We start from the raw sequence: 25,697 nt of genomic DNA, 5'->3' as shown, positions 1-25,697 counted from the left end.
TCTGTAAAGATTAGAATAATTGCATGGAGTCAGGATGCTAATTTAGGTCACTTCTATTGAAACACTTTGTGACGTTGCACCACATAATGCTTTATAGAAATATGCTTATGAGTGTAAATATGACATAACTGGAATATGTTTTATGCTAGATATGCCGTGTAACGTATCTTTGCAAAGGTTATGTTCTACTTAATGTATTCATCCTATTCGTAAGCATGTATCATTTTTATATCTGAAGTTATGAGCATTAGCTCTATGCTTGTATTTAAAGTGTTTTCTGTAGGAAGCACATAAGGCAGATTTGGTCAACATAGTGTGAAGGGGTTATTCAAGTAATTGGGAGTACTTAGTTAACAATGGACCTTGGGAGACGCCAATCCACATCTAAGTTTTACTGGGAACGTTCAAACAAACATGTAAACAATGGTGTCGGCCTGCAAAAAGCTGAATTGTTCATAGACATGTGACTTGCCCAGGTGGCTAGAGACTCCATCTTGTGGCTGTGATGTGGCACAAGAGAAAGTTTATATAAGGCCCTGGAAGCCCCTCCATTTTGTCTTCAGCTGGCTCAAAAGATAGCCTCTCCACATGGGCAGTGAGTTCGATGGGCCCATGGTGCCTGGGCACCAGGAATATTCCTGGTGCCCAGGCACCACGGGCCCGGCTCCAGTACTGTCTGAGGCCAGGTCTCTCCCTCGGCCCCGCCTTCCGCCCCAGGCGCCCCCGCCCTGCGCATCCTCCGAGCCATTTAAAACAGCCCGGGGCCCCCACTCACCACCGGCAGTGTAGCGTACCTGAGCAGCTTCCTGCCTGCTCACTCCACGTGGCTGCCGGCCCCTCCCTGCAGCTCCTGGGCGGGATGGGTCTGTGTCCCGCCCCAAGTGCCCCTGCGGCCAATGGGAAGCTGCAGGGGCAGTGCCTGGGGGTAGCAGCACATGGAGACTCCCGGCCCACCCTGCCTAGGAGCCCCAGGTAAGCACCACACCCTCCCATCCCCTTCCAGAGCCCGCACCCCCCCTTCAGCCCCCAAACTCCCTCCCAGAGCCCACATCCCCTCCCTCCACACCCTGTCCCATCCCCAAACTCCCTCCCAGAGCCTGCACCCCCACCACCATCCCGAAACCTGCACACAGCACGCAAACTCCGTCCCAGAGCCTGCACCCCCACCCTCTTCCCACACACCCTCTCCTGCCCCCAAACCCCTCCCAGAGCCTGCATCCCTCACCCCCTCCTACACTTCCACCCCTTGCCCCAGCCCAATGCCTACACCCAAACTCCCTCCCAGAGCCTGCACCCCCAGCCCAGAGCCAGCACCCAAACTCTGTCCCAGAGCCTGAACCCCTCACCCCCTCCTGTACCACTCACCCCCTGTCCTAGCCCGGAGCCTGCACCCACCACCCAAACTCCCTCCCAGAGCCTGCACCCCAGACCCCCTCCCCCACCCAAACGCCCTCCCAGAGCCCAACCTCTCACCCCTTCTGCACCCAAACTCCCTTCCAGAGCCTGCACCCTGCACCCCAATCCCCTGCCCCAGCCCAGGGCCTGCACCCCAGACCTCCTCCCCCCACCCAAACTCCCTCCCAGAGCCTGCACCCCAGCCCTCCGCACTCCCTCCTAGAGCCTGAACCCCTCGCCCCCTCCTGCACCCCCACCCCTTCCCCAAGCCCAGAGTCTACACCCAAACTCCATCCCAGAGCCTGTACCCCCACCCCCTGCCACAGCCCAGAGCCTGCAACCAGCACCCAAACTCCATCCCAGAGCCTGCACCCCAGACCCCCTCCCCCACCTAAAATCCCTCCCAGAGCCCAACCTCTCACCTGTCCTGCACCCCAATATCCTGCCTCAGCCCAGGGCCTGCACCCCAGACCTCCTCCCCCACCCAAACTTCCTCCCAGAGCCTTAGGCAGGTGGGGGGCAGAGTTGGGTGCCCAGAACCTGCCCCCTACCGAAATTTCTACAAACCTACCGCCCCTGCCTCTCCACCCCAAAGAGATGCCTGAAAGAAACTGGAACAAAGGACAGTAACTACGGGGGTGTGAGTGATAGCTGGACCCAAACTAGGAGGAAGTCTAGTCTGTAAAAGAAGCTTATTGGAACCTCTCTGAGGGTGAGATTTACCTGCATTTAGTTTCTTACTGTATTAGGCTTAGACTTGCATATTTTATTTTATTTTGCTTGGTAACTTACTCCATCCCAGAGCCTTGGGGCTGCTGCTGGCAACAAAATTTTTTAATCTTTAATTCAGTAAAAATAAGTTTGCTTTCCTTTCAAACTTGCCTCAATATCCAGCCTGCTTCAAAACAGGAGGGGCCTTGCTTAACAATTACTTTGGGAGTTAACTGAAGGAAAAAACCTGCATTGTGCTAATGTGGTATCTGAACAGTACTACTGAATGAAAATGTGCACTGAGCTTTCTGTGGCTGCCTTGAAAAGCACAAGAAAATTGTCTCCCAAAAGTTTCAAAGTTGGCCAAAAAAACAAATTGTGGAAAATTCTGACATTCATTTTGTCTAAATTTTCCATGGAAATCTGATGTTTATTTTCCCAGTGGCAATTTAACAATTGAAAAATTTTGGCCAAAAGTATAAACATTTTGATTTGGAGATGCTGCCACAGTACCTCACAAGAGTTCTAGCCTCTTCCATAGGCTGAGCCTGACTCCATCTCCCATGAAACACCACGATCTCCCCTTTTGGAGAAAGGAGGCAGTGCCTCATGGGAGTCCTTGGCCATGGTGCATCCATCATGGGCCACTATAGTCCAGATAGGAAACTCAGGCCAAAGATTAACATAAATGAGACCACCGAACTACAACTCCCATAAGTAGGGCTACCAAATTCATGGCTGTGAAAAACACGTCACGGACTGTGAAATCTGGTCTCCTCCATGAAATCTGGTCTTTTGTGTGCCATATAGATTTCACAGGGGGAGACCAGCGTCTCTCAAACTGGGGGTCCTGATCCAAAAAAGGGTTGCAGGGGGGTCACGGTATTGCCACCCTTACTTCTGTGCTGCCTTCAGAGCTGGGTGGCCAGAGAGCAGCGGCTGCTGGCCAGGTGCCCACTCTGAAGGCAGCAGCACAGAACTAAGGGTGGCAATACCAAACCATGCCACCCTTACTGCTGCACTGTTGCTGGCGACGGCGCTACCTTCAGAGGTGGGCAGTTGGAGAGCGGCGGCTGCCGACTGGGAGCCCAGCTCTGAAAGCAGTGCCGCTGCCAGCAACAGCACAGAAGTAAGGGTGGCAATACTGCAATCTCCCTACAATAACCTTGCAACCCCAGCCCATGATGTTATTTGATAAAATATGACCACGTAGATCACTGTTGCTACCACTGTTATATAATTGCAACAAATCTTGTACAGAGGTTATCAAGTAAGGTGTCGATGGAAAGGTTATGATTTGCTGAATATCATTATCTATCTGTATGCATGTATCATTTTTGTATCTGAAGTTATGAATATTAACTATGTACCTGTATTTCAAATGATTGCTCCTGTGGTAACCCCCACATGGTATTTAGCCTGCACATCTTGGACGGACTATTCAAGTTAAATGGCTCATCAAGGAACACTTAACTCACACTGGACCATGGAAGACGCCTATCTACACTTAGTGGACTTTCCTGTGATGGCATCTGCTATGACTAAGCGAAATCATGCATGGACATGTGACTTGGACATGTGACTCCAAACACCATCTTGTTACCTGTAATTTTCCACAGTGAGAACAATGGGATTCCCTTCACTTGACAGAAGCTATAAAAGGCCCAGCTCCATTTTGCCTCTTTTCTGCCCAAACCTCTGGACTATGAACTTGTACGAATGGGAGCATTCTAACCAAGGGAATGAGGGCCTTCCAATGATTTGGAAGCAACCAGAGACTTAACAAGCCAGCAGTTTATTCTATCACTGCTACAAGCCTGAACCAAGAACTTCGTAATTATTGTGTATTTGATTCCTTTAACCAATTTTAACTCGCACCTTTCTTTTTACAAATAAACCTTTAAATTTTAGATACTATAGGATTGGCAACGGCGTGATTATTGGGTAAGATCTGAGTTATATATTGACCTGGGTGCATGGCTGGTCCTTTGGGATCAAAAGAACCTTTTGTTTGATGAAATTGGTTTTAAATAACCACTCATCATGATGTCTTGTGTCTGGGTGTTGAATCCAGGACTGGAATACCTAAGGAGGCTATATTTCTGACTTTTTGTTAGGCAGTGTGGTGAGACAGAAGTTTACTTTTGTTGCTGGTTTGGTACATCTCATGGAAGAATAAGCACCAGTAGTGGGGTGTGTCTGCCCTTTTTCCCAGCACCTTGTCCTAAGTTGTGACCCACAGAAGCATGGTGACACACTCCACAACCCCATTTTGGGTCAGGACCCCTACAGTTACGACATCGTGAAATTTCAGATTTAAATATCTGAAATAATGAAATGTATAATTTAAATCCTGTGACTGTGAAATTAACCAAAATGGACTGAGAATTTAATAGGGCCCTATCCATAAGGTATCGCAGCACTATTTCCAAATAAGTATTTCTGATTCCAGCCATTCCATTTTGGCAGAAAATGGAAAGATTGGGTGGAAAACTTTTTTTTACAAAAAATTGCTTCATCAAAACCCCAGTTTTCTATGAAAAACTCTTGAAAATTTTCAACCAACCCTATTTTAAATGGCAACTGAGTCCTCTTGAAATGGGTATGAAGAGCTTGATAGGAAAGGGTAAACATTTCTAAAGGAACTCTTTCAGCTGAGGAAACTTTTTTTTTTTTAAAGACAACCTTCCCTTCTGGGGTTAACAGTTGTATAAAAGTTTCTTACATCTTGTTTATAGTGGTAGGAGCTCATTCCTTATACCAACATAGAGCAACAAGCTGGTTTGTAAGGGCCCAGTTCAGAGAGAGCCTCTGTCTTTCAACTTGGACTATGGTCTTTGGTTCTGGATCAAGTTAATCAGGATTCCAAATGTCAACTTGTCTATAGTGCATGAGTAACTGAGTTTTTATAAAGAGCAGTTCTGGATTCTTCCAGGGCAGCAGCTTGTCTTCCAGAAGGCCACAGAGATTGTCTGAACAGCTGCCTCTGTCTGTTGGAAGAGACAGGTCCACTAAGACTGACTCTTAATGGCCTTCTGGAAGGCAAGCTACTGCCCATGTTGGGCATAATAAGCGGAATGGAAACAAGGCAAACTTGATTTTTCTTTTTATTATTTTTAAATGTATACAAAATTCAAATTCTTCATTGTACAAATATATTTAAAAACAGCAAACATTAACTTCATTTTTTTTAAATGGCTAAGCAATTATTTTCACCTTCATGTAACTTGCTTTTGTCAATTAAAAAGAAAAAAATAGGCCATCAGCACAAATCACAATCAATTTTAGCTGTGACCATCATTACAGTAGTTCACTCACCCAGAAACAGACAATTAGAAGAGGAGTATGAAGAGGTAATTGAGGAATACGAGAGGGTAATTAAATACCTGTGTTTGAAATGAAGGTTACCCCCTTCTATCTAAAACCAACATTAGAAGCTGGTCTTGAGAACAGTACAACCATCCATATGGATACTCCAGACACGGCTAACAGTGATCCCATACAGTAAGCTGTCAAAGTCTTCTAGGCAAGAAACAAGTGTGTGGGTTTTTTTTAATTGTTTATTTTTAACTAGAACAATCCTGGAGTCCTAACCAAAACCTCAACACTTGTTGCATATATCACATCACATTTGTTGAAATATTAAATGTGGGGTTTTGGGTAGTAAGGTCAGATACTGCTAAATGACTTCGAGACAACACAGTTCTGTACATATTCAGAATTCATACAGGATTATGAACAAACACCTAACATAGTTACTATGTTATGAGTCTCCTAACTCAGCCATGCTTGAAATCAAATGTCTGAGGTACAGTATTAGGTGAATGATGGTATCATCCCAGAATACTGTTCTTGGTGTACTATATTCTTGTAGTAAAACATCTTTAGAAATTATATACACGTTGTATAAAAATAATTACGGTCAATTTCAAGAGATGCCATAACTGAAAGATTAAAAGAAGGCTATTGTAAAATAGTAGATACTGTCTACCCACAGCTCCCATCTCTTTCAACAGACGTGCCAAATGCTTGACATCGCACAGGGTCAGGCCATCTTACCAGTATATGAAAGGCCAAAAATACAAAATTTCCCAAAAATCAAAAGTACACAACTGTGCAATAAAAATACATCATTGTACAAAACAGTGACTCCCTGGTGGAACACACTACGACTTGCCCCAAAAATTCTCTTTCCTCTTCTGAGCTCGTTCCAGAATCTGAGATGCTAGTGAGCTAGAGGCTGCAGAGCGAGCAGAGATCTGGGACAATCTGTCATCTGTGAGTGCATGCAACAAGAAAAACAAATCTATAACTAAATCCACAGATCAGACATAAATTTTAAACAATTAAGACAGCTGTGGCTGACTTCTCAAATGCAAAAGATTGTATACCACTTATGACAATGGATGCTACAAAACCAAATACAAACAAACTTCTAAATTATTGTTAGCTTTGTTGTTGCAGGGGAAACTAATTAGAAAGCTACAAGGATGCTGACTGGGATTTTTAAATTAGGTGGCCAATACTCAATGAAATGCAGTGGGAGTCGGGCAGTGAGGTCTCCTTTGAAAACTGGTGCCATTGTACCCAATCTTTACAGCATAAAATGACCCTCCAGTAGTACAGAATTGGCATAGTAACTCCTTTGCTTTTTCCCCTTCCCCAGCATATTTGGTGTGGTTTTGGTTCGTGTGTTCTAGTAATCCCTGGGTGCTGTATTGGCAGCTAGTGTAAATCAGAGCTGTCCTCAAGCTGCTCTCAGTTACTCCAGGGGACCAGCTGCTGCACAGCTAGCCTAGAACTGGGAGCACAAGCGGAGCTTAAAGCTCCTTTGTACCCCCCCCCCACCCTGGCCTTGAGATGCTTTGTGTGCTCCTTGGTTGTAGCTGAGGATCAGGGCAATTCTTTTTATTTTAGTCACCGCAGCGGGCTGGAAAATGTGTGGGCCGCGATTATTGCTCAGCAAAGCATCTATATGTCTACATAAAGCATGTGAAATTCAACGGTACTCTGCAGAATCCCACAACCTCACCACACATTTTAGATAACAGTGCTGTACCAGACTGCATCTTTGTTACTAAAAACGAGTGATGAAGCATGAGCTGTCATAAATAGACTCGACTGTGCCCAAATACAGGTATTTTGAGTGTATAAATCTGTTACGCATACTAATGGATTGAAAGCCCAACCACATACTTATATAAACAGCTACAATTAGCAGTTTGCTCATAAAGGGGATTTTTTTGTATGTGCAACTTAGGAATCTATTTAAGAATGTTTGGACCAAAGGCTTTCAAAGATTTAAGGCAAGTTTCAGAGATGGTACTAAATGTTAAACAATCTGATTTAAACTCACAGAAAACACAGCACATTGTAGGGTATAATGTCAAGTTCTGTTTGATTTCTGAAAAGTCACAGTACTATTTATTCTCCTTGTCTGGAAAACTGACAAGACTGTTACTGATAGTGACCATCTTGTTAGAGCAGTGACAAAAATCTGTAATGATACTATGGATGTACAGCAGTGCATCAGGTCAGAGAGGCAGTCTCCTGGCACAGACACTCCATTTTGAAAGCTCCCTTGGAGAATACATAGAGCCTGTATTCAAATTCTCATGAGAACAGGATATTCAATAAGATTACAAATACTTCTATATTCTATCTAGTTGGATTAAAAATACCAGAGCACCCTCAGGCATAGTACTTTTGCACTTTGCTTGTAGTCGAGGCTTAAAGCAGAAAGGCTTGTGAAAATGTGGGGGGTGGAGAGGGTAGTTAAATCTGAGTTTGGAACAAATACTTATATTAGCCATACTGAACCACAGCTATGATCTGTTTCATTTTTAATGACATTTCACGGTTTATTTATAGGGTTTGTACTTAGCTTTTCAGATTACTGGGCAGAGAAAAATATTTGGATTTCTTTTGATGATATGATGGTCTGGGTATGCATAAAGGTTTTACTGGCCTACGTATGGGATGGCTGCATTATGTCCTATATACATCCATCTCCCATTGGGGTGCAGACAAAATCAGAATTCATCCATATGATACATACTGTTTAATACTTCAGAATGAAAAATACCTTCATCATTATAGTTTCTTTCTTGCAGCGGTAACTGGAAATGGCTTATCTTTGGACTCGCAATGTTCCCTATAAGAAAAGGCCACAGGTGTTATTTTTATACCATTAAAAAGAGGTGGTTTTGCATCAGAAGTCTATATGGGTTGACACTTCATGTCAAAAACTATTTAGAACATTACTTCTAAAAATGTAACTAGCAATTAGGATACTGCATACTTACTAATTACAGAACTGAGACTCCCTTACTTATCCCCATTATAACAACTCCCATTGTAATAAGTTTATTATAACAGTAGCCTGAAAATGGTGCTGAGATGAGGATGGAATAAGTGTATTGCACTGTATTCTTTTCAAGGCAGCATCTTTGGAGGCTGTTACTGTAGTTACACAGTGAAGTAAGATCTAATGGTTTCCACTCAGGACTTGGAGGTAGGATCTGACCCTAGTTCTAATCCCGGCTTTAACAGTGACTTTTCTCTGGATTTAGGCAACTCACTGAACCTGTTTGCCACTTGCTCCATTGTAAAGTGGAACTATTACCTTACTTTATCCATCTCTGAAGATGCAAGGACTTGTGTGCTTTCAAGAGCAGGACCTTAAACATGTGGTTAAAGTTTTGTGGAACTGGGACTTATGCATATAAATTTCACTTTGGGTACGTCTATACTTACTTCCTGGTCCGGATGTAAGCGATCGATCTTCTGGGATCGATTTATCGCGTCTTGTCTAGATGCGATAAATTGATCCCGGATCGATCCCGGAAGTGCTTGCCGTCGACGCTGGTACTCCAGCTCAGCAAGAGGAGTACGCGGCATCAACAGGGGAGCCTGCCTGCCGCATCTGGACCCGCGGTAAGTTTGGACTAAGGTACTTCGAATTCAGCTACGTTATTAACGTAGCTGAATTTGCGTACCTTAGTACGAAGTGGGGGGTTAGTGTGGACCAGGCCTTTGACAGCTAAGCGATTGAGGGGTTTTGTTATTTATCACATAGATGCCACCACAGTATGGTTATTATTGTCGTTTAAAACTACTCTGAGCCACTCTGGCCCAAATTGCTCCTCTAATGAAGAGTTCACAGAGTATGTGTACACTGCATTGTAAACCTGGGTCTGTGGGACCCAGGCTTATGGACTCGGTGTTTACAATCCTGTGCTTGAGTGACCACACTGTATTGTAAGCCTGGACCCAGGTCTCTCAGCTGTCCTAACACATCCATACTGCAGTATGCAGACCTTCTGACTCTGGTCTTTGGCTTCAACTGCATCCACACTGCAACATGACAAGAATTGGACCCAAGTCACAGCAGGCACTGGGGCTCTGACCCACCCTACTAGCAGGGCCTTAGGACCTGGGTCCTGAGTACTTGCTGACCTAACTCAAACACATTTGTGTGAGGATGGAAGGGTGGCTTGGGCTCAAACATGAGTTAGAGCAGGGACTTACTGTGCAGTGTAGACACAGCCGCAGGGACCAGGAAATGGTGCTGAGATTCCAACAGACCTTTTAAAGAGAGAGAAGGCTGGATTGTCCCCTTCTCTCCCACTCCACACACAAGGGTCCTCAAAAACCTACAGTTCTCTCAAAATCCACATAGATGTCTGGTGATCCTGTAGAGGCCAGGGCCATCCTCACAGATAGGACTATGATGACAGATTTTCGTCTGCCAGCAACTCTCTCCTGAACATCCCAGCCCTACAAAGGTGGGTGCTCCACAGCACATAAAAGGGCATGTAAACATCACAGCCTCAGCTTTTCAGCTGATTCCTCTGGAAAGATATAGTGAAAGGGGGAAATAAGTGTTGTACCACACCTAGCCTACTGTCCTTGCTCTTCTCCCTACACAGGGTGCACTGTAGAGTGGTATGATGTTGTTGTGGAGGTATCCAATTACTCATCTGTGTGAGTAACCCTACAGGGAAATGTACTAGGTTTTCCCGCTGCTGCCTACAGAAGAGAACAAAACTGTTCACACAGAACCAATTATTTGAGGTATCTAGTAATTCCTTACTAAAATCAAGAAAGCTCTATTAGACAGACAGATACTGGAACCTAAGCATAGAACAAAGGCCAGATCTCCCCACAGCAGTATAACTCAAAGTATCTCATTTAGATGAAGAATAGTATAGTTGTTCTAGCAAGATGAAACATGCTGGTAGAAAAGAGTTTCTCTGCAATAGGCAGTCATTCTTTGTTGAAGTCATAAAATTTTGGGCCCTGCATATTTGCAAGATAGCAATTACCACACAAACTCAGTGGATGGAAAAATCCTATTTAAAAAAAAACAACCATTATGCTGGAACTCTGGATCCCTGAGAGTCCCTTGAATGCGACAGCATGGACTCCAGTAGGGGGTAGTAGCACTTTTGACTGATTTCTGCACAGGAGCTGTAGTTGGATGTGCTGAAGTGGGAGAAGCGCTTTCATCAGAAACATTGATAGTGGGCCACGAATCCTTCCTCAGAGGCAAAGGATCTAAAGTTTTCAATCCAGCAGCTGGGGAGGCAAGTAGTGATACAGCTTCTGCTTCCCCTTCAAACTGAAATACCATAGAAAAGGCTACTATTAGTTTATACACAAAATTGCAAATTTGTTTGAGTTATATCAAACATCAAGTACATAGGCATATGCAGCTGGTACGTGTTGGCTGTGTCTTGCTGGAGCTTCCAGGCCAGGCAAGTGACTTAAGGCATTGGGACAGTGTTAAGCAAAGCTCGCACTATGGGGGATAATCTAAACATGACCAAAAAAAGGCTTTACACATGTGTAAAAGCATTAGACTGCTTTCTCAATATAATCTGGCCCTGCTCTCTTAGGCCATGTGTGCATTCACATAGAATACCAGGTCAGATTCTTTCCTTTGGAAAATAAATCACTTCCAAGCTTCCATGACCATCTCTAGGAGCAGAGAAAACATGGAGACAGTATAAACTAATGGACTGAGCAAAAGCCTGGTAGTTGGATTCCTGAATTTCTAATCCTACATCTAACAACAACTTTGTGGTCACAACCTCTGTGTTTTGATTCCACATCTGCAAAATGGGACTATGAGATTAATATGGGGATTAATACTGAGTTACCTCAGAGGAGCTTTGTGAAGGTTAATGTTTATGAATTGCTCAGTATTATTAACACTGAAGACCTATGTAGGACTTTGAAAAGTGGGCTGACTCTTTTATAACAATAAAACAACATTAACTTAGTCACAAAACCCCTAAAGGATTAAAAACTCTACTAAAAGATGTTTAGAATACTTGGGAAGCGAGGAACATTGCTATAGTGACAGGATCCTAGGGAGACAGGATGCAATAATATTTGTGGCACTGTTAAAATACCAACCATGAGATACTGAGGAAAATCTTGAATAAAGGAAACAACCAATATTTTATTTCCATGAGGGGAAACAGTGAAGGATATAAAGATAGAAGGAATTATGATTATGAATAAATTTTAGTGGGTAGCCAAACAGGAAAGCAGAAGACATAGGATAGTTACAGCTGACTTGTCATTTCAGACCTGAGGCTTATTACCCAGGGTAAAAGTTGAACTCTGAATTAAAAAAAAAAAAAGAAATCAATTAGTGTTCCTGCTTCTACTATGTATTTTACCACACTGGGAGAAATCTGCAGTGAAATCCTATACGTATTTAGAAATTGAGACCACACACCTGCTTGTGAAATAATGCAACTAAGGACTATGAAGATTTTTGGAACACAAGGAGCTCAATCTATTTAGCTTAAGGAGAAAGCTAAGGGTGAATTTATCAGAATTTATAAGTACTTACATGGGGAACAAAAATATAATGGGCTCTAGAACACAGAAGTATAAAAATCCAATTGTCAGAAATTGAAGCTAGATAAACTCAGACTGGAAATAAAATGTACATTTTTAACAGTGAGGATAATTAGCCTTTGGAAAAACTTGCCAAGTGTTGTAGTGGATTCTCCATCACTGGCAGTTTTTAAATCAAGATTGGATGTTTCTCTAAAAGATATGCTCTAGTTCAAATGGGAATTAATTCAGGAAAATTCTGTGGCCTATTACGCAAGAGGCCAGACCAGATGATCACAGTGGTCCTTTCTGGCCTTAGAATCCATAAGCCATGAAGACCCGTGAAACTAAATACCGTCTTAATATCTTTTTGACCCCTATGCTAGGATGTACAGAGAAATCAAATCTGAAGTAAAATGAAGCAGAAAATTCCAAAAACAATGGAAAGGGAGAATGACCCCAATGTGGTATACTTCCCTACCCAACCCATGGAGTTTGGAGCTCTGCATGACTTCAGGAATGAGCTGGGATATGGGTAGCAGGGAATTCAGCTGCTCTTGGCAGCATGCTTTTCTCTGGACTCCGCACACTTCAGAGCAGAAATATATATGGGAGATAATGCAGCATTCCCTCCCATAGTCCTTCAGTTTCCATTGCTTAACAAAAATATATAACTATCAGCATAGGCTCCGACTCCATGGGTGCTCCGGGGCTGGAGCACCCAAGGGGAAAAATTAGTGGGTGCACTGGCAGCCTCCCCGTCCCACCTCCTCTTCCTTCCCCGAGTGCACTGCATCCCCACTCCTCCTACCTTCCAGCGCTTCCCACCCAGCCGCCACTAAACAGCTGTTTGGCAGCGTTAGGATGCTCCGGGAGGGAGAGAGAGGAGCAGAGACGTAGTGTGCTCGGGGGGGAGGCGGGGAAGAGGCAGGGCTAGGGTGGGGATTTGGGGAAGGAGTTGGAATGGGGCAGGAACTTTGGGGAAGAGGTTAGAATGGGGGTGGGGTGGGATGGGGGGGTCAAGGACCCAAGGGGAAGAGGGGAAGTAGGTGTCTATGGCTATCAGCCTCTCCATCACAGATGACATTGAAAATTTTAGACTGGAACATCCCAATCCTCAAACACGCTTAAAACAATTATTCAAACTGACATAAAAAGAATATCCTATCTATATTTTTCTACACTGCATATTGACAATTGCTTGCTTTGTCTCACCCCTCTGGATTTTCTTTCTCCTGAGGCTTGTTTGGATGAAGAATAGTGTGTTTCTAAAGACTTTTTCTTTCTCTGCTGTGGGGATGAAGACTTCATTTTAGATGGCGACACTAAAACTGCACCTCCTAGAGTAACAGAAGATAAAATATTTTGTTACATTAAAAACTTTTAATAAATTAATTCCCTCAAAATGTTGCTTTTCATTTTAAATATTTTTACCGACAGCTGGCGTGGTAAGATCATGATGAGTTCTTTGGGCTCCACCAAGTGTTTTCAACTTTGGAGTAGAAAGCCTGCCACGTTTTCCTGATGATACTGAAGAAGAATCTGACCTATCTGCTGAAGGTTTCAGTAGTGAGGCATTTTCTCTGAAAAAATGAGGAAGGATTGTCTAGTGGTTAGGGCTCTGGCCTCGGTCCCTGTTCTACCACAGACTTCCTGTGTGACCTTGGGCATGTCACTTAGTCTCTCTTTCCCCAGTCTGTAGAATGAGATAACAACACCTCTTTACCTCACATGGGTGTTGTGAGGATAAGTATGTTAAAGACACAGATGCTCAGATACTACATTGATGGAGGGTCATAAAAGTATTTTCTAAGATAGAAAATATGACTGAACATCATGTGTTACCAACAGAGTTTGTAAAACATGCATGGTAAAAGACCTAGAACTCAATTGTAATTAGAGGAAACATGGGCAAGCCAACTGTACTCAGAAATAAGTCCTCGATATTTCTAAATATCTTCCTACTTTTTTTCCTACACCCAGGCATTGTCAGAACTCCAAGGTTACCAATACATTCCCTCCCTCTCTCCGGTATCAGGAAGCCACACCCAGGGAGATCTGGACACAGCTTCCTGCAAAACCCATCAACACTGTTCAAATTTGCTGAAAAAGTCAAAGGGTAGGTCTACACAGCAGCTAGGAGGGTGCTTCCCAGTGCATATAGATAGACACACTAACTCTGCTCAAGCTAGCAAGCTAAAAACAGCAGTGTGGATGCAGCGGCATGGGCAGTGGATTGGGTTAGCCACCTGAGTACAGTCCTGCCTGATCCTCTGGGTACATACTCTGGCTGCCAGCCCATGCTGCCCCCAGTGCTGCCATGCCACCCTACTATTTTGAGTGCGCTAGCTCAGGCGGAGCTAGTGCATGTCTGTCTTCCCACACTGGGAGGCACTCTTCTATCTGCAGTGTAGACATACTCTTAAGCACTATATTATGCAGTCCGTTCAACAGTGACAGATCAGACTATCCTTTCAGTCCTACCAATCCTTCAAAATTGAGTCTGAAGCAGAAGCCTAATTTTAATTTTCCACATGGCTATATGTTGTGCTATCACTTGCCTAGTCTGAGTGGCCTTCTATACAACTTTTAACATTTTAAATGTTATGCATTAGATTTACTCATATTAATCTAAATAGTATTTTGTGTTTAATTTCTACAAATTGCACTTTTTAAAAAAAAGTTTTGCATTACTAAAATCTAATTTTCTTTGACGGAAATCATTCGCTGAGCCAAATCTGCGAAGCAGCTCAGGGTCTATTTCTTCCTCTATTTTGCCCTTCACCTCTGAAGGGAATTGGTGTAAGAAACAAATCCTCTCTTCTTCTGAAATTTAAGACACTTGTTGCTAATTATTAGCATACAGACTCTTGCCAAACTAGTGCCCTAGCTAACTACCTGTTAAGTGCATTAGCTTGTAAAGTTTAGTTTATTTTTAAATCACCCCATAAAGCATGGAAAAGTAAGAAGACAATGAAATTTTAAAATGTACCCTTTTATTCTGTTGTCCACAAAAGGATTCTTATCATTTTCTTCCAATTTCTGAGCCTTTGCTGACTCCTGTTTATTTTCTTTTTCTTCATCTTCCTCTAATCCTGGTGGCTGATTTTCCACTTGTTCAGTACTGTCTTGTTCACCCCAAGCTAGACGTCTTCTGACTGGTACAGTGGAGGCATCTGACATGCCTAACTTCTCTGTATTGTTCTGTTGGGACTGTTCTATTGAGTCAGGTTGCTGCAGTATGTTTTGGCTTGCAGATATCTGTTTCTCAGGAGCTCTATAAAACAAAGCAAACAATGTTTCATTCACCAAATATTCACTTGTTTTTTTCTAATTTACTATATATGTATGTGTTTCCATAAACTGCATACATCCAATTCAAGAACCTGTCAGAAATTAAGAGTTTAGTTATTAAAATGAATACAGATTAATCAGTCATTTTCAAAAAAGGAGCTTACAGTAGACTTCTAAGTTTAGCACCTACTTGATTTTCAGACGTGCTGCGCACCTAGCAGACTTTCAGTCAATGGGAATTGTTTGATGCTGAACACTTCTGAAAATTAGGCTGGTGTTAAACAAACTTTAGAGCCTATCTTACAGCTCCATCTTTTGAAAATCTTGGTCTTTAAATTGTTCAAAGAAGTCAGGCATTTGTGCATGCAAATGAGACTAGTGTACAAGAATCCATTTTGCACAAAAACAAACCAGCCAGTTTTGAAAATCTGGCCTGGTATTTGACATCAGACATTATGGTGTAATAAACACTCTTAAGTTTCATCTTGCTTTTATTATAGTTACAATTACACAAATAGATCAATTATTCTCCCTCCCCCCTAACCCCATGCCTCCAAGACACTGCCTGGGAGAAAAAGGGTTTTATATATAGTATCCCATACAATGTTTTGAACAATCAGATTTAAGGTGAAGTGACCAAACTGCTTTTTTGGTTTAGGAATAATTAGCTATACAACATTATTAATAAAAAGCTTTAAAACTTATTAGCAAAAATGACAGATTTAGTATCTGCTCCATCCAGCTTTATGGCCTCCAAAGGGCAGAAGAAAAAAACGTGAATACATAATTGCTTTTTCTTGATTTTAGAAACAGAAGTGCAGTGGGACTAGATCTGCTAATCACAAGCCTATTGATTTGTTTCTACAAAAACACCAATACAAATGTATGTAGGCATGACAAAAATTACATAATGTAGGGTTGTGATGGAGTGGGAGTAGCCTAAGGCTCACCACTCTGTAAACTTCCCTGCATGTGCTAAATTAGGAGATAATTAATTAAGGACTGGGTGATTAATCAGTTAACAAGAGAATTCAGTTCATCAGATTGGGATGGTTAAAAGGGAGTCAGGAAAAGAGAGGGAAAAGGAAGGGCAAAGTAGCCCACGATCTCAGAGAGAGATCTCTCCCTCCACCCCCAGCTTGTACCTAGAGAGAAGGGTGAAGCTTGGGGCAAGTCTTAAGCTGCAGAGACACAACTGTACATGACAAACATAGATGCTGGAAGTAGGGATGCTGCCGCACACCCTGGCTTGAAGTGGTTTCCATTATATACAGGGTTTACTGTTTGGTTCAATGGCTCTCAGCGTTCCCACTATACAAATTGTTCCAGCACCCTGATGACAAATACAACACTGGTGAACTTACACAGGCGTGTGTGAGGACTGCTTGCCAAGTGAGAAACAGGCTGCGGGGGAGCGTATCCTATCTTGTTCCTTCAGTAAGGAACCTTATTTGGGTTCTCAACACATTACAATAAAATTTTAGTAGAAAAGTATTTGACTTTCCATCTGCTTTAAAAACATTTATGCAAAGTCTAGTAAACATTAGGGATCTTAAAGTTGTGTTAAATCTCAATTGAATTTTTAAAAATTTTAGTTTTTAAAGCTACAATTTTACATTCCCTTCACATCCAGAATAAGCACCTTACCCAGCTAGATCTAGAGCTCTGATGGTGTTGCTAATGGTTTCTTCGGAACTGGAATTTGAGGACACGTCCCAAAGTCTGTTGTTATCTGAAAGAATCTGATTCAGATGATACCGAGAGAAGTGGGTTCCCTGTACTTGTTGCCTGTATGCCTCTGCTTTCTCTCGAAGTTCTTTCACCTGCATATACAGATGTCACAGGTACATTTGTTTGATATTTTAAAATTCAGTTAAGTTATTGTGAAGTATTATTTGCACTAGCTAATGCTAATTACAGTAGAAAGGCATGTTACACACAGTACAGGACAAGTCACAGCAAAAATACTGCAAGGTGCAATAAAAGCAACAAAACAAAAAGTTAAGCCAAAATAGCAAATGTATTTATTTAGAAAGCATGTGTTTGAGCAGTCAAGCTAATGCATCGTTGCCGATCACTTATTCAATAAGCATGAAAAAATTATGCAGCATCTATGAACAAGTTTAGTGCTGGATTCTATTTCTTTGTCAATGTTCAGAAATCATGTAATTGTTCCAAGCATTAAAACGAGAACTTAGGTGCAACCAACCTCCATATACCACATGTAATTTAGGATGTTTTGAGAATCCTAGGGGGAGGAATACAGAAACAGTCTTAGTATTTCTTTTCTACGACATCACATGTTAACATAACTACTGCGTGAACCATTGTAAAACTCACTGTAGCGCTATGCTGCCTCCTAGAGATTAGGTACAAAAATATTATGTTATATTTTAGCAATATTTTGCATTTCTTGCAGTAATGCATTTAAGCATCTGAGCCTAACAGATCACTTTTAAATCTGTACCTTCTGAATACTTCAAGGTGGATGTTTAAGTCAATGGACCTTCTCATATGTATAAAGTTAAGCACGTGCAAATGTGTTTGCAGGATGAAGATAACCCTTGGACTGTGAGTTCTGTGACACTGCAATAGTCACTTGCTATATGTTTGTACAGAGCCTAGCAGAATGGGGAACTGATTTTGCATGGGGCCTCTAGATCAGGGGTCTCAAACACGCGGCTCGTGGGCCGCATGCAGCTCACGGAGCTCTTCCCTGCGCCCCCGCAAGGTATTTTATGTGGCAGCTAAGCTCCCTGCTTGCTGCTCCCCAATGTTTGGGGCCGGGTCTCTTGCCCGGCCCTGCCTGCCACCCCACGCGTCTCCCCCGAGTGTCCCCCTGGCTCACTTGCTGCCCTTCACTGCCCCGGAGCCTGCAAGTCATGCTGACTCCACTCCGCTCTGCCGGCTTCTGGCATCACCTGCTGCCGCAGGCTCCTAGTGCCCCCCTCCACTATGGCCAGGGCAGGCTGCCCTTCCCCTTCCCTTCTGCCCTAGTTCTGAGCCTCTCCAATGCCCCAAACCCTTCATCCCCAGTCTCACAGCCCTCACCCCTTCACCCCCTCCTATCCCCAAACTCCATCCCAGAGCCTGCACCCCCTATCCCCCTGCCCCAGCCCGGAGCCTGCACCCAGCACCCAAACTCCATCCCAGAGCCTGCACCCCAGACCCCCTCCCCCACCCAAACTCCTTCCCAGAGCCTTAGGCAGGTAGGGGTGGAGTTTGAGGGAAGGCAGGTTCTGGGCACCACCAACATTTCTACAAACCTGCCACCCCTGGAAGAGGCAGAGCAGGGGTGGAGTGGTGGTGCAGCCCAGTGCAGTGGGGGGGCTTTAACAGAAGTAAATCTAACTAAGTGCGTGTTTTGTCCTTTGAGTGAGGTGCATTACTGTTGGTGGAGCTTAGCACTTTCCAGGAGGGAGGGGGAGGAGCAGGGAGCCGCGCGCTCAGGGAAGGAGGTGGAGAAGAGATGATGTAGGGGCAGGGCCTCATGGAAGGGGTGGAGTGGGGGCGGGGGCAGCGAGGGATGGGGTGTCAGTGATGCAGCCCTTGGGCCAATGCACTAGTCCTCATGTGGCCCTTGTGGTCATTTGTGTTTGAGATCCCTGCTCTAGATGCTACTATAATATCAATATTAATAGCTACAGCATTCATGCTAAGACACCAGTCACTGTAACATCTAGTCATGAGATGGAAAACATACATTTTAAGAACAGTAAGAAATTACTTTTGGTCTTAAAATATAAACATTTTAACCCCCTTAGTTTTAGTCACTATAATGCCATAATTTTATTGCTAAAAATATTTTCACAAAATTAAGAAATTAGATTGTGAGAGCTCCCACATCACACATACACACCCCATCTTGCCCTCCACCCAAATGTTGTTTGCTAATAAAAAAATCTTGCTCATAGTTTTATATTCTTAAAATTAAACAAGGTCCCTCAGCAGCAATATTATTGCTGTACTGATACTGGCTCATGAAAAAGGTTAATGGAAATGCAGTAGGATAATATAATGGCTGAGAGCAGGCATGCTTTTGTATTAAATCTCAACTAGTTTCTTTTATTTACCCTTCATTCATATATTAGATTTCTCTGTTTATCTGCTGGAAGAATTATACTAAGGAGCCAAATTCTGCCTTCTGTTGTACCCATGTACCCAGTGAAGTCAACTGCATAGAGGAGTGAAAATTCACTGGGGTTGCATTGATGTAACTGCAGACTTTGGCTCACTGGGCCTCTCAGTTTAAAAAAACCCAAACTATTCTTTGAGAATTTGTCACTTAAGACTACAGCATGCTTGATAATACAATGAAATTTGTAAGATTATTCAGTTTAAACAGAGGGATGAAAATTAATGATAGCTGATAGGCTGAACTATAACAGGCGGAATATAAATTCAGAGCAATAGGACTCTGCAGGGGGAGGAAAGGCATACTGAGAATGCTCTGCCTCCAGTGAATTGTGAAGTACAAAGCACAACCAACCTCTTTCAATGACCCAGGAGGTAGCATTATCCCAGCAGGACACAGACCCTAGACAGTCCTACTGTGATTATGAATTACCTCACATTAATTTTTTAAAGGGATAATTCAAAGTGATTTCTATTCTACTGCTGAAAAATAACCCTTACTAATACATATTAGAACAGTTTCCTGGAAGCAATCATTATAGCTAAAGCTATACTGAGATTTTCGTTATAACCCTTGTTTTTGCATGCTTTAGAACCTCTCTTTTGGGGCTGAAATTGTTTGTGTGGTCTCAGCTCATAGGGGAATGCTTTTGCAAAATTAGAGAACAGCTTCAGGTGTTTAAGTTACTAAAGAGTGAAAAAACAGTTTTGTCTATGGGGGTGAAGGGTGTGATGATGTGTGACCCCCAACTGACATGTGTGTGCTGGCAAGGACCCCCTAATGTAGATACAGTTACAGTAACTCCTCGCTTAATGTTGTAGTTATATTCCTGAAAAATGTGACTTTAAGCGAAACGATGTTAAGCGAATCCAATTTCCCCATAAGAATTAATGTAAATGGGGGGGGTTAGGTTCCAGGGAAAAAAATTTCACCAGACAAAAGACTATATTATATATTTATATACACACACACACACACAGTATAAGTTTTAAACAAACAATTTAATACTGTACACAGCAATGATGATTGTGAAACTTGGTTGAGGTGGTGAAGTCAGAGGGTGGGATATTTCCCAGGGAATGCCTTACTGCCAAATGATGAACTAGAACTCGGCTGAGCCATCAAGGGTTAACACGTTGTTAATGTTGCCTCACACTCTACAAGGCAGCACAAATGGAAGGAGGGGGGACAGCACGGCAGACAGAGACAGGGACATACACCTTGTGTGAGAGAGAGATGCACATTGTCCCTTTAAGTACACTGACTCCACTCTAAGTAGATTGCCTTTTTAAGTAGATCAGCAAGTTGAGACAGCAGCTCCTGTCAGCACACTCCCTCCGTCCTGAGCCCTATCCTGTCAATATGCTGAATGGGGGGGGGGGGGTATCCTGGGTCCCTGCACAGCCTCCACTCCCCAAACACTGATAAACACTAGTAGCTCAGCCTTGCTCCAAGCAGAGGATCGTTTGCTCTGTGGAGCAGGCATTGTCACCGGGCCAGATAAGTGAGCACTTGCCAAGAAAACAGGAAGGGTAGTTTCAAAGTTCCAGGGACTTTACTTGGGGAGGGGTGGATGTCTGTTTACCTGGCAGCAGAGCTGCTGGTCAGAATGGTCACCTAGGCACTGTGGGATATCCTCCGGAGGCTAAAAGCTGTGTAAACAGGAAGAATGTGTCTTCATTTGCACATCACCGCAAAAGCATCATAGGTTAAGAGCTATACATCTCTCGTGGAGGTGGCTTTCTTTTTGTGGTGAAACTTCTGAGCTCCCATGGTTTTTGTGCAAAAAAGGGACTTTTTCTGCTTTAAATGGCAAGTGTAGACATGCCCTCAGGGTGAACTTGGTAAACTTATTAGGTTCTTTTATTTTTAATATATTTTCTCTGTAATATTTTTTACCTTAAGAATAAAGTAGGCTTGCATAGGAAGTGCTGTGTGGTACCTTATAACTGTATTAACCATCTCTGAAGAGAACCATGTGTCCTTGAGCAACTGTCTGTGCTGGGGATAATACAGTGAAGGCAGAGAACTGTGTACGCTGGAAATACCCCTGTCGGGAGGGAGAGAGATGCAGGTCTCCACCCAGAAAGGCAATAACTGGGGACCTGGAAGCCTGAGTGGGTGCCCTTGCTGCAGAAATACAGGTGCAGTTGCCATAACTATACCAGTAAAAATGCAGTTTTGTCACTATATTCTGCATCCGCTCTAGGAGCACATTGCCAGAACAGAATACTGATACAGCTATATTGGTAAAACCTTCAGAATGTAGATCTGACCAAAGGACTTGGAATGGGGATAGAACACTCAAGGAAATAAATACAGGCGTGACTGGCACAGTTTTGTTACACTTTTTAAATTGGAGGTAGAGGTAAAGAGGAATGGCAGGAATCACTAAGAATAAAAAGATTGGAAAATGAAGGAAGGGGAATTGGGACAGTCACAACTCATCACCTATGTAGCTACGATCATCAGCAAGCAATGTTCTGTAGATGTCAGAGCAGAGGCCAGTCTTAAGGAGAGATTTGATAGTGTTAAGACAGTAGTTATGTAGATCTTTTCATGGAACTTTTCCCCATGCAGCCGGGATGGCATGGAGAAGGCAGGATCGTGGTTGAGGGGAGAAGCTGACGGGGTGGGCATTAAAAGATAGTAGTGTTGGCAAAGTGACAGTGGTGGATAACAGTGTGATAAGTTACAAGATCAGCGAGGCAGAAGAGGGCTAAGTTGTGAAGGGCCAAAGCACATTTGTGTCACTGTTTTTAGTGGCTTTTTTGGGGAAAGGGGGGGGCGATTGTTTTTGTTTTTTATTTAACTGATCATAGCTTCACTTTTCCTTCCAGTTAGGGATTTATATTTGTCTCACTGTTTTGCAGAAACCTATTTCTCGAATGGTAGAATGCTTTTAAATTGAAAATGTATCTGAAATATTTTATTCAGTTCTATTTATTATTAGTCACATAGGGCCTGATCTTGCAGGCCTTAACTCAAGAAAAACTAGTGGAGAAGCAAGGATCAGGTCCATAAGAGTTTTTAACTTGTTTTAAATTAGCTCCTCTAGGAGTTAATTTAGCCCTTCTTGTACCTTTTCTCCTGGAGCGTGGTAAATTCCTAGCTTTAACTTACTTTTCAGCCTTTACTACTTCAACTCATTTTTAATTAATTAAAAGATATAGTTAAAATGACTGCAAGCCTCCCAAGTGAAACTATTTCAGAGACAGGGTTATATTGTATTCGCATTTCATTGTGTGGTGATATTAGTCAGACACAGTAGCAGTAATAAGTGCCATATGGTTAAACCCCTCAAAGCAAGATGAAAACACCCCTCCAGGACAGCAGTGTTGGAACACTTTTTCTAGTGGGGGTGCTGAAAGCCATTGAACCAAACTGTAAACCGTGTATATGATGGAAACCACTTCAAGCCAGGGGGTGCTGCTGCACCCCTGCTCTAAAAGCTATATACTGCTCTATGTCTACATGCAGAGCTAGTCTGATATGCTCACAGGTGAAGTGTAAATCAGAATCTGAATGGCAGAGCCCAGTCAAGGAAGATGAAAGGGAAAGTTAAACAACTTTTGAAGTATACACTATAAAAATATATTGTCATAAGTAAAAGAGAATCTGGTGGAGAGAAGAGTGTGCGCGTGTGTGTGTGTATATAAACATGAGATTAGTAAAATACAGACATTCCATTTTAGTTAATATTATTTTAGTATTAAAAAGTCCTAGTTTTTTCACCCATCCAACCCAAATCTTTAGTAAGTATGCTCGTAGGGAAAAAATCCCACCAGTTTTGTTTTGAATACTTCATCATGGAACCTCTTCATTCCCATGCGACTTCCAACTAGCTTTCTCTGCGATTCCCCATAAACAAAAAATCTTCCTGGGAATGCCAGTCTCAACTGGAAACACAGCTCTATTGTCCTAGGGTGTGGGAATCTGCTCATTTCTCTTACTCTCTAATGAAAGGCCATACACATTTACCTCCTACAACTCTCCACCTGACCCCAATAAGGATCACTATTGCCTGAGAAGGCACAAAGTAGTTAGTTCTCCATTAACAGCATCTTCATCCGTGACTTTGATATGTACTGCATGACTAGACTAAAAACTAGTAGGAAAAAAGATTCTAGCAGATAAACATTTTATTTTCTTGTCCTCACTCACCCCATACCAGTTTGGGTTACCTCGCAGCCACACGCTGTCTCAAACTCCCTCCTTGGAGTTTTGAGTGTTACCTACACAATACCTCAAATCCTGGAGGCATGGGAAGTCGTCATCTGACAAAATGGTATTTCACTTTAAAAGCAAAGGGTTTCCATAACACTTGCAATCAGAGTGTGCTCAATAACTTAGAAATTCCTAAAATTTTAATTGTACTAAGCTGAGGTTTAATGCATACCAAAAGTAAAAAATACTGTTTGTTTTTAGCCCTCTTAGGTCCTCATGAGTTTGGTTTCACAGTAATTATTATAAGGTTCAGTTGTTCTAAAATTTTACAATGACACATCTCAACAAACTACAAAATTAGTTCCCTATACAATACACATTTAGGCAAAATGTATCTTTATCTCAACAAAGCAAAGTAAACTTGCTTGGTATAGCAAGTGAAGCAAGGAGTGGGAATACAATTCCTTTTCACTCCCTCTGAATTAATTTCTCTGGACAATGAATCTGCAAAAATTCAGAACGAGAGACCTTTCCCACAGACCATGTCAATTACATTTCCATTCTGGTTTGGTCATAGCTAGTTGGAACCTACCTTCTCAGCATTTCCTAGACAGAAAGGTCCCACTGTGGAGTCACAATGTCTGCCCCATGGACCATACAAAGATATTGCAAGGATTTGATAGACTGGAATACCTTGGGGTTGGTCCCTCTACAAAGCCGGTGAATCCTGAATTCCCTCAATGGGAGATGAGGACCCTCAGCATCTTGCTCACTGGGGCCCTAAAAGAATGCTTAGAAAATTTTTATATGGATACTCACTTGATCTGGTATGTTTCTCCTGATACGTGACCAAGCTCCATCTTTGTATAAATATTGAGCTGGGGACAAAAATTTTGATCTATATTCAGTGTTCACCTTCCTAGAACATTAAGAGGAGGGGGGGGGGGGAAAACAGTAAAAGTTTTTTTTTTTTTTTGGTTTATCATCTATGAGACTGTTAATTTCATAATTACATAAATAAAATAAGTGCTCTTGCACGGTAAAAGCTGCATGACAATTAAAGATGAATTCCAAAGCCAAAACTTTGAAAAATGTGTGCCTCAAGTTAGGCTCAATCATATTTAGGCACCTAAAAAAGTAATGGGATTTTCAAAAGTGCTCAGCACTTACTAAAATTAATTACTTTTCACACACTTCCCCTCTTGCGAAATATACATACATATAAGCACATACAGAAATTAGCTCTGTCTACTTAAAAAAGTGCTGAGCACTTCAATCATCCTCTTTTAATCTTGGCCCAAAATACAACTAACTTCATTTTCAGCACAAACTTGAAATAACCCTTTTGTCCAACACCTCTTCAGGAATACAGACTATAAAAGGCAAAAGTTAAAAAGTAAAATTAACCCAGTATATACTAATAGAAGGAAAAATTCATAGTTGACATCTCTCCTATCTTTTGGCCAAATTGAGTCCTGTTTTCCTTTCCCTGAAACTGACACAACTTGGTCCCTTATGTTCTACTTATCATGGTGTGATTGAACCAGTTCATGAGGCAACACTGCAGTGCATCTACACTAGTCATTCCGTTTCAGGAGTATATATTGCAAAGCATCGACACATATCAGATGCAGATTCTTTCTGTGAGTGTTTGCATCTGTTCACAATTTCGGTTTGCTCTAGTAACTGCTTTGAATGCTTCTGTCCTGCACAAATAGCCACCGTAGGATAATGAGGGACAGGGGCTACAGCCTTACAACAGCAGATACCATGACAGAGGATCACCAGCCTTCCCTCAAAAGCCACTGCCAAAGTGACTCTGAGCCTGAAGGCCAAAACACTGACGACCAAAGAATTAAGGAGCTTAATCTCATTTTATTTTCATTTATTTTTCCATGAATAAATGCATCTGTTGCCTTTGTGTTTTTTCTTGGTTTGTAGCAAAACAAACTTATCTTCCAAGGTCCAGAGACAGGAGTGGTCCAGGCCTGGACAGAAGACACTGAGCCACCCCCATCCCAGTAAAACCTTAAAAAAGACAAGTGGGTGAAGGAGCACAATGGGGAGGCACATGGATTTACTAGAGAATGAAGGTGGTAGGGGTGGATTGTACATTTTTGATTAATGTCCATTTTCTGGG

The 25,697-nt window shown here is 42.5% G+C and overlaps 1 protein-coding gene across 4 annotated transcripts in view; it reads right to left on the bottom strand.

Annotated features, from left to right (window-relative positions):
* Nucleotides 1-5,200: 5,200 nt before the first annotated feature.
* MDM1 (Mdm1 nuclear protein) overlaps nucleotides 5,201-25,697 on the bottom strand; it is a 31,721-nt gene continuing 11,224 nt past the window's right edge. The window contains exons 7-16 of one of the 4 annotated variants that reach the window (XM_065558700.1): nucleotides 24,377-24,476; nucleotides 17,465-17,503; nucleotides 16,903-17,078; nucleotides 14,954-15,238; nucleotides 13,396-13,544; nucleotides 13,177-13,301; nucleotides 10,480-10,729; nucleotides 9,637-9,693; nucleotides 8,192-8,260; nucleotides 5,201-6,382 (exon numbers count right to left, since the gene is read on the bottom strand). In XM_065558700.1, the coding sequence (XP_065414772.1) occupies nucleotides 6,273-6,382; nucleotides 8,192-8,260; nucleotides 9,637-9,693; nucleotides 10,480-10,729; nucleotides 13,177-13,301; nucleotides 13,396-13,544; nucleotides 14,954-15,238; nucleotides 16,903-17,078; nucleotides 17,465-17,503; nucleotides 24,377-24,476 (1,360 nt within the window). In that variant the 3' untranslated portion in view covers nucleotides 5,201-6,272. The remainder of the gene's footprint in view (nucleotides 6,383-8,191; nucleotides 8,261-9,636; nucleotides 9,694-10,479; nucleotides 10,730-13,176; nucleotides 13,302-13,395; nucleotides 13,545-14,953; nucleotides 15,239-16,902; nucleotides 17,079-17,464; nucleotides 17,504-24,376; nucleotides 24,477-25,697) is intronic. The other 3 variants (XM_065558704.1, XM_042860160.2, XM_065558713.1) reach the window with 3 other exon arrangements.

Source organism: Chrysemys picta, chromosome 1 (genome assembly GCF_011386835.1).
Source record: "Chrysemys picta bellii isolate R12L10 chromosome 1, ASM1138683v2, whole genome shotgun sequence".
NCBI classification, from domain to species: Eukaryota; Metazoa; Chordata; order Testudines; family Emydidae; genus Chrysemys; species Chrysemys picta.
The sequence above is the reverse complement of the archived record's forward strand: the minus strand, read 5'-3'. Positions and strand labels throughout refer to the sequence as shown.